General features: G+C 35.5%; 1 protein-coding gene across 13 annotated transcripts in view; it reads right to left on the bottom strand.

Moving 5' to 3' along the window:
• COL24A1 (collagen type XXIV alpha 1 chain) overlaps positions 1–13,363 on the bottom strand; it is a 387,560-nt gene that overhangs the window by 178,581 nt on the left and 195,616 nt on the right. For all 13 annotated transcript variants that reach the window (XM_072754694.1, XM_072754691.1, XM_072754695.1 and 10 more), the window contains 2 exons: positions 2,831–2,884; positions 554–607 (listed from right to left, as the gene is read on the bottom strand). In XM_072754694.1, the coding sequence (XP_072610795.1) occupies positions 554–607; positions 2,831–2,884 (108 nt within the window). The remainder of the gene's footprint in view (positions 1–553; positions 608–2,830; positions 2,885–13,363) is intronic.

Below are 13,363 nucleotides of genomic sequence, written 5' to 3'. Positions count from 1 at the left end.
TGTGTCTCTCATGAGTAAATAAACAGAATCTCTAAGACAAACAAACAAACAAACTACAGACTCATTTGACCAAGCCATCTGCTTTGCAGGCTTTGTGGTGCCGAACAGCATTTGAAAGGAAAACTGTTTAAAGGAAAAGAAAATTCTAATGGAAATATACCATAAAATAGACATTTTCACTTACTTAAATTCCATTCAAGACAATTCCACCTCTGGAATTATGATGGAATTATGATTTTTTTGATGCAAATTTAATTTTATTAAACCTTACAATGAATGTTGTGGCATATCATTTTCCATTATGTGACAATTTGTTGGCTGGCATCTGAATACAGTACTTCTTCTGAAAAATACACAGTGGGAAGTGACGAAAGGGAGAAGCTAGTTGTTTAGTGATATATGAGGGCGGGGAAAAAAAGAAAAAAAGAAATAATAAAAAGGATGATGACCAATTAGTATCTTTAGGATCTAACTCTAAAATGGTTAAAGTTCCAAGCAATAATGCTGCTGTTGCAGCATTTGGAAACATATATTTCAAATCACTGACTCTTACCATAACACCCTTTTCCCCCTGGGGACCTAGTGGACCTGGACTTCCACGTTCTCCCTTTTAAAGCAAAGAAAAAAGAAAAACATTGAAGCATGTTAATCAGTCATGACTGAGCTAAACCTTGATAGGAAAATTGTCAGAATCATACCTTACATGCATTTCTCACCTTAACTGCCAATATTTTTTAATTTACAAAGTTTGCATTTTTACCTTAAAGTCGTTAGACTTCTAATAAAATTAAAATCTTCTTAAAATATATTTTAAGGGATAAAATACCAAAAGTATGGTTGTTTTATAAGTAGAAATGCTTATCATTTTGAGGCATATAAAATAGAAGGATGGTAAAAGTATTAAAACATATTGTAAGAATTAACTAAATTCTAGAACTATTGAAAAATATTTATTTCTGTAGTCTATCTACCACAATTAAGTATAATCATTGATAATCAAACATGCCATAGCAGATTAAAAGAATTAAACTGATTCATATTAAAATTCCCATGATTGTCAGAATCATAGTGTAGAACATTTGACCTTGCATGGAAGAAACAAAGTAAGAATGAAAACAATTATAAATCCAAAGTTTTTGGACTGAGCTCATTTTATATTTCTTATATTGTTACTAAAAATCAATAAGTATATATTAAGCACTTTATGTACTGGAGAGTTGGAGAAATATAACAGAAATTTGACTTAGAGTGTACTCTCAAGTATTTGGAGACATGACATTAACAAAGGTAAATCAATTAGGATAATTAAATTGTAAATTATGTGGTGCTTATTCTACATCCAGGAAGGGAAGAAATAAGGAAGGATTAGAGGAATCTGAGGAGACTTTATAGAGGAGATGAGAATTTGAGTCTACAGTTTGGCTTTGAATAAATACAGGGAAGGGGAGACGATACTCTAAACAAATAAACAAACAAACAAAAAAACCCAACAAAATCCAGTAAGAATAGGAATAGGAACATGTTGATAGTATATGAGATGGGGGAGAGAGAAAGATTTATATTGGAAAATAGTAGAAAAATTTTTGAGTGAATTAAGCCAAAATTATGTAGTAGTTTGACAAGAAAGTAGAGGGGTTAAAAGGATCAATAATAGGGAGCTAATGGTGGTTTTTCAAAATGTTTCATCATGACCCATCAAAATTAGTTCTATGCTTGTAGATAGGATGGATTAGAGAATAGAAAGGGAAGGGCACAGTAAATTTGACAGGGGGTAAATTTAACATAAACTAATAAGAGTATGTCTGGAGGTGGGGGTGGACTTTGGATTGACTATTAGAAAAGATGAATTATATAGAAAAAACTCTAACTCCTGCTAAAAGATTAGGCATAGAAAATGGAGGAAAAAGGAAAGCAAATATGGATTTCACTCTGTTTATTCCAGAAGACTGGAAGAATTGAGATTGGGATAAGGCACACTAAGACATGAGATTATTGGGAAGAGACCAGTTTAAAGGTGGGGAAAAAGTGATATACATTTTAGACATGTTGATTTTGACTTAAACTAAAAATTTTAGGTGGAAATAACTGGAATATTATCTAATTTACTTCTAGTCCTGGCACTACTTAATATTTACAGAGTAGCTTTATGTAGTAATTGCAGAAGACTATCATGTTTACAATTTATATTTAGTTAATCATGTTTTAGACAAAGACCCAAAATTTTTGCTTTACTAGTCCGTTATAAGATTCCATTAAAAAATTTTAAATGCCTTTGGTGGTTTCAAACAAAGAATTACTTTTTTATTTTTATTTTTTAAAAACCTTCCTAAATTTGAAACTCAACATGGAAAATTACTCCCAAGGCAATGATTTCTAGGTAATCTTTAAGCAAATTACAATTTCCATTACAATAGCCAGTAATATCCATGGATAATTGCATACTGGATTCCAAATGGAAAGAAAAAAAAATTGTGACTGAGACTTGGATCAGGTAAAGGGATAACTTAATTCCTTTCAAAACTGCTTCCTTTAGGGGGCTTGCTCTGATAAAGTAGATTTAAATATGGTCTAGTCATAAGCATAGACCATCAGTTTTCTTTTCTCTTCAGACCACATCATTGCAACCTAAAGAGTAGTCTGCCGTTTAAAAACTAGAAACATATATCCCATTAGCTATATTTCAATATATTTAAGATATTCAAGACAGGTGATGTATTTTAAGTTATAAGTGATTTCTAATTAACATAAAGTATCATATGAATATCTCTCATTTGAGTTTAGCCTGGAACTCTTATTATTAAAAAATAAATAAATAAAAGAAAGACATTACCTTTTCACCAATGCTTCCTGTAATCCCAACTTCTCCAGGTAAACCAATAGGTCCCTTTTAGGAAAAAAATATAAGAAAAAATATACATTTTTATTGCATTGCTATTGCATCTTGATTTTAAATTACCTATTATCCTTGTTTTTTTTCTAACCCACCCTAAATTCTTAGAGTAAAATTCCTTCTAGTATAGATGTCCAGCCTGTGACTTCATATCAAAAAGTAATCATTCAATCAACAAATATATATGAATGTCTAATATGTGGCAGTCCCTGTGCTGGGAGGCACGTAGTTTCATATCCAAACACAGTCCCCGTCCTTGTGGAGTTTATAATCCAGTGGATGTTATTAAAAACTGTAGTTTTCATAACTTCTTGATGTAGATACATTAGCTTAAGAAGTCATTTCTGTGGCTTCTTTGAAAATTCCTAATATTTGCACACACCCATTCATTAATTCATTGTCATTCAAGAAATATTTGGTGCCTGCTCTGTGTTTGTATTACATTGCTTGGCTAAGATTTCATTAGCAAGTAAGTCAGACCTAGGCCCTTCCCTCAAAAGGCAAAAAGTCTTATACAAAGACTCAAAACAACTACATTAAAAAGTGAATTATTACAAATCATCACATTGGCTCATAAAGGAAACAACTGTTATAATGAGGTAGAGTGAAAGAAAAGACCTATGGAAAGATGGTCAGGGTAAACCTCAGGTATGACATCTAATCTGAAGGCTGAGGAATAAGAAGAGGCCAGTTGGCCAAGAGAAGAAAGGAGGAAGAGGGTTCTAGACACAGTAAACAGCTTAAATAAAGGATGATTTTAATATGCTGAAAAAAATGATAGAAAGCAATCAGTAACATTATTTCACAGTGAACAAGACTCAGTGTTCATCTACCTTGTCTCTATGGATTCTACTTCAAGCAATACAGAAAACCAAAAGAATAGCCTAGAATAAGCTTTACAACAACAGCATAATCTTTCTCCTATCTTCAATTATGAAGCCCTTTTCTACTATTGTTTAAAGATATATGAACCATTTTCTTTTTCAATAGCTACCAAGCAAAGACCCTGCTTAAATAGATTATGTAATAATATGTTTTAGCATATAGAAGTCACCTAAATCATGAAAAAAGATTTGCTGTATTGAAGCTAACTGAAGTTAGTGCATAGGCTATGATTTTATCCACATATATTTGTATCATTATCCATATCAATCTCTCTCTCACTCTATCTACCTACCTCCTTACCTACTGATCATGGATACACTGACATATATTAAGCATTTCCTATGTTGTGTTCCTCACAACCACCATATTTGGTAGTATCCTAATGCCCTTATAGACAAGGCAGGTGAGATAAGTAGCTTCCTGAGACTAGTATTGACCCAGAGGAAAAACCCTTTTCCTAACACATAATCTGGGTGAGTAAATAGAGTAGGCCCATTTGACTTATTCCAATATTGACCATGTATACCAGAACAATGTCACCTACAGAACTATTTTGCTTAGCTTATAGCCCTGGCTTACTAATTAACAGAAACTGAATTAGGTACTAAGAGTTAAAAATCCAGAGATTTTCTATATAAAGACTGGCAAGATTCTTAGTTTCAGATGACCTAGCAAGCATCAAAGGTATTTTCAAAGGCAAATCTGGATGGATCTAAGCAACAGTTGCTACTTAGACGCACTCTTCAGTTGATCATAGCCCATATTAATTGCTCTTGTCTCTTATACCTGAACTATTTCACTACTTTATACTACCTGCCTGCTCTCAATAGGGCATCTGAGTTTGTCACTCCTGATATAAGTATTAGGAGGTGCAGTCTATCAAAGGAACATACTTGGAAGACAGGTTCTCACTGGAAAATAGGCAGTTCATAGGCTTACATCTTTGTCCATAGGGAATCTTTAATGAAACTTAAATTAGGAGAACATGAATAATTTACTAAGACCTTGATTCCTCCCAGCAGTTTTCTTTAGTTTCTTTCTTTTTTTAAGGATTTTATTTATTTATTCATGAAAGACACAGAAAGAGAAGCAGAGACACAGGCAGAGGGAGAAGCAGGCTCAATCCCAGGATCCCAGATCACACCTAAGCCAAGGGCAGAGGCTCAACCACTGAGTCACCCAGGCGTCCCTTCTTTAGTTTCTTATATCTATTTTCAAGTTATCCATTTCTGGAGAAAACTCTAAATTAGTGTTGTTGGAATGATGTACATTTTCCCAAAAATGAAAATTATAAGATTTCATTCTTATTTCATTAGTAATTGATTACCTATCAAGACATGATACTAGTCAATTTAGAAATAACTAATAACTAAAATACAAAGTAGATAGCAAAAATATTGCAAGAAGATAAAGTACTATAGGATATCAGATAAAGTAGCAGTCAGCAAACTGTGAACCCAAAGACTGGCTACTTCTTTTTGTAAATAAGTTTCACTGAGACACAGAAATGCCCACCTGTTTACCTCTTCTCTATGGCTACTTTTGCCATACAAAGGCAGAGTTGAGTAGCTGAGACAGAGTCTGTATGGCCCAGAGAGCCCAAACCATTTTTCTTGGGTGTTTAAGGGAACAAAGAGAGCAGTCATTGAAGTTGTAGCCTTCATTTATAAGAATTATTAGCAATTTATATCTTTTTGACCAAGAATTTTCAAAACCCTGATTCCATGTCTAACATACATTAAAGAAAATGACAAAGTCTAAAGCCAAACCATGCTGTGTGTGAAGAGCTAGACAACTCTACAATAATTGAAAACATTTCACTTTTTATAAAATAGGATATGTAATAGTCTATTTATAGATTTTGTTAGCTAAAGCAGAAATTCAGAAGGCCAAAAAGCCTTATGTATAATAAATCACTTGTTAGAACTGAAAAGAAGTATTATTTTTTTCTAAAACAGTAAAAGCTTTAAAATACACTAGTTCTATTTTTTAAAGTAACCACATCCTTCTTATTCACTAAAGACTGGTATAAAATTAGAATATTTCCTAGTTGAAACTAAAATGTTTAAAAATCTTTTTATATAAAGTTCTTAGACATGACAATTGTGCCTTGTGGTTTAGAACTTGTCTATATTGTCTCAAATTTTCTTTTCAATGAGGAAACAATTGTAGCTACAAGACAAAAGAAATAATAATCTCAGACTCCAAAGTTCTTTAAATTCACTCAGAAATGGAATATTATAAGGCTAATTCTCCAGGATGTAGTTCTGTTTTATCTTAGAAACCTTCAATGTTTGCATATATTAGTGTTATTGCTTTACTCTCTTTAAAAATAAGAATTTTAGAGGTCATTTCAGCACAATAAAAGTAATATTTGCTTGTACTATAATGAAATTGCTGATATTTTACTTTTTTACCTGAAAAATTAGTGATTTTACATGATTCAATCTCATACAAAATACAAGAGAAGACTGGACAGACATGAGAAATGACAACTTTAAGCTCTAGATGGGAAAATGTAGTTCCATATCTAATATTTAGTTCTCTACCTTAAGATCTCATACTTTCGGGATCCCTGGGTGGCGCAGCGGTTTGGCGCCTGCCTTTGGCCCAGGGCACGATCCTGGAGACCCGGGATCGAATCTCACGTCAGGCTCCCGTGCATGGAGCCTGCTTCTCCCTCTGCCTGTGTCTCTGCCTCTCTCTCTCTCTCTCTCTGTGACTATCATAAATAAATAAAAATTAAAAAAAAAAAAGATCTCATACTTTCTTATATTTGTCCAAGACAATGAAAATACAGTCTATGGTCAGTTTAGACAGATACAGGGAAGATGTAGAAAAGTAGAAATAAAGTGTATGTAATCTACCTGGATAAGAAAGAGGAATTCCTTACCTTTTCTGGGTAAGAAAGAGGAATTCATTGTAAGATGAATATGAGATATATATTGGACATTCTGGTAGGAATATTCGAACACAATTGAGTAAACAGCTCTATAGCTAAGGAAAAGAGATTTGTGAATCATTAGCAAAAAGTAAAGACAAAGAGAGTAGATGAGTCATTGGAGAGAGTACATGGACTGAGAAAAGGAAAGGCCAAAAACTATAACATTTAGAAAGCAGGGTGAAAAAAAGAAAACCCATGGAATTGATTATTAAAGAAAGTGTACTGTCAAAAGAAGGATACCGTCGGGGTGCCTGGGCGGCTCAGTCAGTTAAGCATCTGACTCTTGATTTCAGCTCAGGTTATGATCTCAGGGTCATGAGACTGAGCTCTGTGTAGGCTTTGCACTCAGCGCGAAGTCTAGTTGTCCGTCTACCTCTGCTCTTCCCCCTACTTGAGCACTCTCTCTCTCTCTCTCAAATAGAATCTTTAAAAAAGTAATAAAACGAGGATATTGTCTAGTGTGTGTGTGTGTGTGTGTGTGTGTGTGTGTGTGTGTCCATAATGTTTCCTTAGGCCTTTTCATTTAGGGGTAATTTTATAACTTGACAAACATGAATGGACCTTTTCTGTTTATTTGGAAATACATCACTGTTCCTAAAAAGCTAACCTTTGGATCACTTCACCTCTATTTTTGAATGAAATCAATAAACTAAGGATATATTTGTTAGTGTGACTTGGACTAAGTACCTTACTCATTGTGCTTCATCCTTTGCCATTTAGGAAGATGTAACCTCAAGTTCTTTAGTCTGCAATGCTCTGTAAAGCAAGGATAAAGTCTTATCTGATACTATATCCCTAATACCTGACATACTCCCTGGAATACATAATTAATAAATATATGTTGAATGAATAAGTAAACAAATGAGACAGAGCAATAGTGGTGGAAACAGAGATGAACTGCCCACATTGCTCTTTAAGAAAGATATTCTTGCCCCTGTAATCAACTTCTTCAAAGTCCAGGCTTTAGCAGAGAGGCCTACATCCAAAGACTAACTAAAGTGAGAGTATAAAGGCATGTCCATTTTTGCCTAATATGGGATTACTCTGTTGGGCCCTATATTCCCCAGAGCTCCCTAGAAGATTGTTTGGGCTCTCATTTCCTCCAGTGGAAAGACAGAGAAGCTGAGCAAAAGCCCAGGATTCAATAGAGTGGTCAAATTCCAGGGAAGGTTAAACATCTAACCAAGACAATTTTGTTAAAACGAGTCAAGGCCTTTGCTGGGAAAAAAATAAAAATGGAACCCTGACACTTATCACAGGGACATCTGGATAAAGGTCCCTGAAGATTTTGAACCACCAGACTCATTTGGACTCTAGGAGCTTAAAGACGTAGCTTACCTCTCATTAATGGTAGCACTCTCCCCTCTAAGAAAACATGTACCCCGATTAGGATTTGTCCATATATCCTCTTTTAGCCCTTATGCCACATACTAGGAGTAAGTCACAGCATAATCCATCTGCGAGCTTGCTGTCTGACTTAGGAGGGAGAGACACTACCCCAAATGAATGAAAGATCTAGCCAATGTACACCAGTAGGAGTTGGGAGAGTATATGGCAACCTGATTTTAGAGGTACTTAATCAAGGGAGCCATAACATAATCTAAAAAATATAAATATAATGTAAATTGGATATAAGAGTTTATTAATTTGAGAACACTTTTCAAAGATATGGGATTTAACTCTCTGGCAAGGATCTCAAGAGGTTGTGCAAACTCCTGGAGTAAGTTTAAACTGTGAGGTAAGCAACTCTGCCACTTGGGTCACATGACTGGACAGACCCTATAGTTTTAGAAACATCAGAGATAGGAAAGAAAGTCATGCAGAGCTTACAACAAGCCTTGATAGAAAAGACACAACATGCTCCTTGGATTATGTAGCAAGGTCATCCCATTTGCAATAAAGAATTATATGTGTTTTAATTCTAATGTGCTACTTGGTTCTAATAGATACTGAGCACCTAACCATGGGACACCAAATGACCATGCTTCTGGATCTATCTATCATAAGCTGAGTTGTGTCAGACATAAGGTGAGCACTTCCAGTGCAATCTGGCTTAGAACCTGAGGAGGAGAGAGGTAGAAGCAAACTGAATGAACAAGTAGTCTGGATCCCCACACAGGACCTCTTTTTAGCAGAAACCTTTGGCTATCTGGGAGATCCCTTATGACTAGCTACTTGAAAAGTCCAAACTTGGTTTATGGATGGGCAGGCTTAGTGCTATGAACTGAATATTTGCATCCTCTCAAAATTCATAAGTCAAATCTCCAATGTGATGGTATTTGGAGGTAGAACTTTGGGGAGGTAATTACATGATGAGAATGGTGGTGCTCTCATGATGGGATTAATGTTGGACTTTCCAGCCTCTAGAAGTGTGAGAAATACCTGTTTGTTGTTTAAGCCACCCAGACGATGGTGTTTCATTATAGCAGCCTGAACTGTCTAAGACACTTACTATTTAATGGCAAGTTGAAAATGTATGGAAACTGCACTATAGCTTCACTCAGGAATGACTTAAAAAGCAGTGGCAAGGGAACATTTCTAATGAGCAGAATCTCTGGCAGTGCACCAGACCATCCACGTTCTGGGAAGGATAAATGGCTTCAGGTTAGAGTATGTACAGACTAACTGGTATCTGTTAGTGACCCAGAGGGCTGGTTAGGCACCTGAAAGGAAGAAGACTGTAAGGCTGGGAACAGGATTTGAAAATGAGGCATATAGACGGGTACATTAAGACACAAAGTACAAAGATCTTTGTATCAAATGTTAACACCTACCAGAGTAGGTCAAACATGGAAGAATGCCTGTAAGGATACATAATGATCCAGAAAGCTGACATCAGCAAGTCTTGGTCATTAGTCATCTTTGCTGGATGATGGGCATATGAACCAAATGGGCATGGTGGGAGAGATGGAAGGTATGCATAGGCCTAACATCATGGGTTCCTACTTAAAAAGGCTTAATTATTGCTGCCACTGAATATTCACACTGCAAGCAACAGAGAACACCACTGTGCCCATGAAAGGATGCCAGTCTTTGAGGAAAACAACCAACCATTCTTTGATGAGGCACATTTACTCTGGAAAGGCCGAAGATTTATTCTAACAGAAATGACATACTCTGGGAATGGGCTTATTTCTTATCCTCAGGCTCAATTAGCAGCAGTATCTGATAGGTTACAAAATGTCTAATCTATGTTACAAGATCCCAAAAACATGTGTCAGACCATGGTACTCATTTTACAGCAAATAGGTTGTAAAAGTGGGCCTATGTTCATGGGATTTAGAAGTTATATCATATGACAAGAAGCTTCCAATGTGATGGAGCATTGGAATAGACTGCTAAAGGAGCAGTTAAAGTGCCAGCTAGGAGGTGATACTTTTTAAGGATAAAGCACCACCCTCTAGGATAAAAAAGCCTACACTCTGAGTCAAAGACAGTTATATGGTATTGGATCTCCAACAGGAAATATTCATTGGTCTTGGAACCTAAGGGCAGAAGTAGAATTAATCCCATTTACTGCCACTCCCAATGCCTCTGTCGAGAGCCCTATACTTTCTATCCCCACAAAATGTAAGCTCTGCCAAAATAGAGGTCTTGGTCCTGAAAGAAGATATATTTTTATTAGGTGCCACAGTAAGAGTTCCATTGAATTATAAGCTCCAGAAGCCCTTTAAGCACTTCAAGTTCTCTGGATATGGGCACCAGAAAGCAGGAAGAGTCACTGTTGTGGCATAGTTAATTCACTCTGATCATCAGAGGGAGAAGATTAGTGTCGCTTATGGTCCTAGAGTTAGCTGAAGTGTTAGGGGCTATAATTTGTACTACTAAGTCCTTTTCTAAGTTTTCCCTCAGGAAGAGAATCCACCAGAAACCTTAAAAAAGCAACTCCCTGAGAGGATATGAAGGTGACTCAAGTACCACAAGGAGTATACTGTGCTGAACACAAACATGAGGCCACCCAGATACTCCATCAAGAAAGCATGTGTTGCCTAAACCATCATCAGCTTCATGTCTTCACCTTCAGAGGGCCTTCTTGACCAGTGCACACCCCAGGGTCGCCCATATACTATGAGAACTTAAGTTAGAGTATAAGAGCCCATTCATTCAGCCCAGCATGACGGGTTTGTAAAGGATTCAGAGCTTCCTGTAGGGATGGTTGAGATTTAACTAGGGCCTGTATCAATTTGACTTCTCAATCTATTCAATCTCATTTCCTCTTCCTCTTTCTTCAAGTGTCACTTTGTAATTAATACCCTGCAACAAAATGCTATTTTAGCAGTCTGCCTCTAGAATATCCCACTTGTGCTCACAGTTTCTCCCTAAATGTGACCCTTAATCTACTGAGGGCCATGGAATTATTACAAAGTGTCAGGGAGTCAATATGTAGGTGCTGAGAGTATGCTAAATACAGAAAAGCAGGACTACCACTTGTTGGTCTCTGTAAAAATGATCTTCATTTGTGAAAAGCCTGGAAATCACTAAGAGTATGTCTGAATTAGTAAAGGCAGATTCCCTTTTAATATATTCTCTTTGACAACATATAACTGTCATACTTAGTGTAGCTACTAGATACACATCCTCAACCTACTTTTAATGTCTGAGTAATGACTGTTTTCTTCATTAGGATAAACTGAGTCTTTTATCCTTTTTACTAAAAGGGAGGAAATTGTTCCTTACCTATACATGGTTTCTGGGGATTGACTTGTAGGCCCAAAGTATAAGAAAATAGCATTTGGAATGTATCCCAAATGCAACTGGAGGGAGACTCTCTTGAGATAGCATCTGGAGTGAGATTTCATCCCTTTCCCTTTGAACTGAGTGATAAATCTTTTCTTGATAGATTGGGAATGAAACTTTTCAAGCTCACCAAAGACTGAGGACACTCTGGCAGGAAAAAATTATAGCTTATTATAATTTGTTTTCCAGAATATTTGACTTACCTTACAAAAAATTCTTTAACCCTACTTCTCTTTCAAGTAAGGTGCACTTATATTATATATAGACACTATCACTATACCAATATATAGTGCCTAAAAATTTAAATAAACCTAATGAGGAAATCATGTAGCAAGATGATTATGATAAGTCATACCTGTTACTAAATATAAGAGATAGTTCTCTTAATTTTTTTATAGAATGATGTATGAGACCAAGTAAATAAAAACAGTGATTAGCCATCTGTGTTATCTGTTCTTTGAAACTAAGAATGTGCCTACTTAGCCTTATTCATTTAAAGTTTCTGAAAATTGAAGATAAGCTATCTTTAAATATTGGTGACTTGCTAAAGAAAAGCCAAACATTTAGAAAGCCTGTACTCATTAACACTTTAAAAAGTACAGAACTGCCCTAAAGTAAATTCACTCATTCATTTATTTAGTCAACAAACATTTGAGAATACATGCCAGATAATAATTAATATGGAAAATTTATATAGTCAGTTAAATTTAAAATATAGACAAGCATTTCATTATTTTAAAAGTCCTGATTGGACAATAGTGTATTGTGGCAACAGTTTCTCTGCTTCAGACTGTTGGCATTTGGATATATGGGTTTTCTAAAATATGTAACTCGATGGTCTGCTCCGTATCCAAAGAGGGATTTCAGTTTCTGACATTTCCCTAAACAACTACTTGACTCTTACTTCCTTGGATCATGCATGTAGTCATGAAATAAAAGTTCAGAATGAAGTTTTTCCCCAGGAAGGCCTGGCAATAATTAAAAGAATATGCCTGGAATGTCTACTCAACAGATGCTTTTACTCACATGTATGTTATGAGAAGCTTGAGAATAGACAGGCAACTGGTGCTGTCCTCCCTGCACTAAATTGCCTGGCATCTGGTCACATTATTCTGCTCTTCTGCATGAGTCTCATGACAATAAATCAAAGGTGATAAAGTGAGTGTCAGCACAGGGCTACCCTCTAATCTCAGTTGAACTTCTTAAATTATTGATTAAAAAAATAAGGTGGATGAGAAATAGGAATTCTCCTGCTATGACACTTGTGTTGCAAAACATTTGAACTGTAAGCTCTTCCTAAAACTCTAATAAACTAGCAAGATCATTCACAGAAAAGAATATGTGCTTACAATTATAGCTTATTTTTTCCACATATAAAGCATTAAATTAGTTCTGCATTCTTTCATGCAGATCTCATCTGTCTTGAGTTTGGGATATGTGTGTGTGTGTGTGTGTGTGTGTGTGTTCTATCTGAAAATAAAATTAGAGTCAGAAAATCTGTTGTCTGATGCCTCCCATTAAACCCCTCTTCCACTAAAATCCCTGTACCCAGAAATGAGGAAAATAATAGTGTGGTATTGGTAGATTGCTAAAGAGTTGAGTTCCTAGTTTAGATTTTCATTCATGAAGCAAGTCATGGAACCAGTTTGGATCTCATCTTTCCAATCTAAAAAACAAAGAGGATGGACTAGATAATATTTCTCATACATTCCAGTACTAAAATTCTATAATCTCTCTCAAAGTTTTCATACTAAGATTCTATAATTTAACCACAGGAAGATAAAAAGCACCCAGGTATTTAAAGATATTTAAAACCTTTTGAACAGGTGGCAAAGAGATGTAATTTTTTTTAACTGGAATACTTCTATTTCGTAGTGAGGAAGCTGTATCTGGCATTCTGGATCTTC

Source organism: Vulpes vulpes, chromosome 3 (genome assembly GCF_048418805.1).
Source record: "Vulpes vulpes isolate BD-2025 chromosome 3, VulVul3, whole genome shotgun sequence".
Lineage (NCBI taxonomy): Eukaryota > Metazoa > Chordata > Mammalia > Carnivora > Canidae > Vulpes > Vulpes vulpes.
The sequence above is the reverse complement of the archived record's forward strand: the minus strand, read 5'-3'. Positions and strand labels throughout refer to the sequence as shown.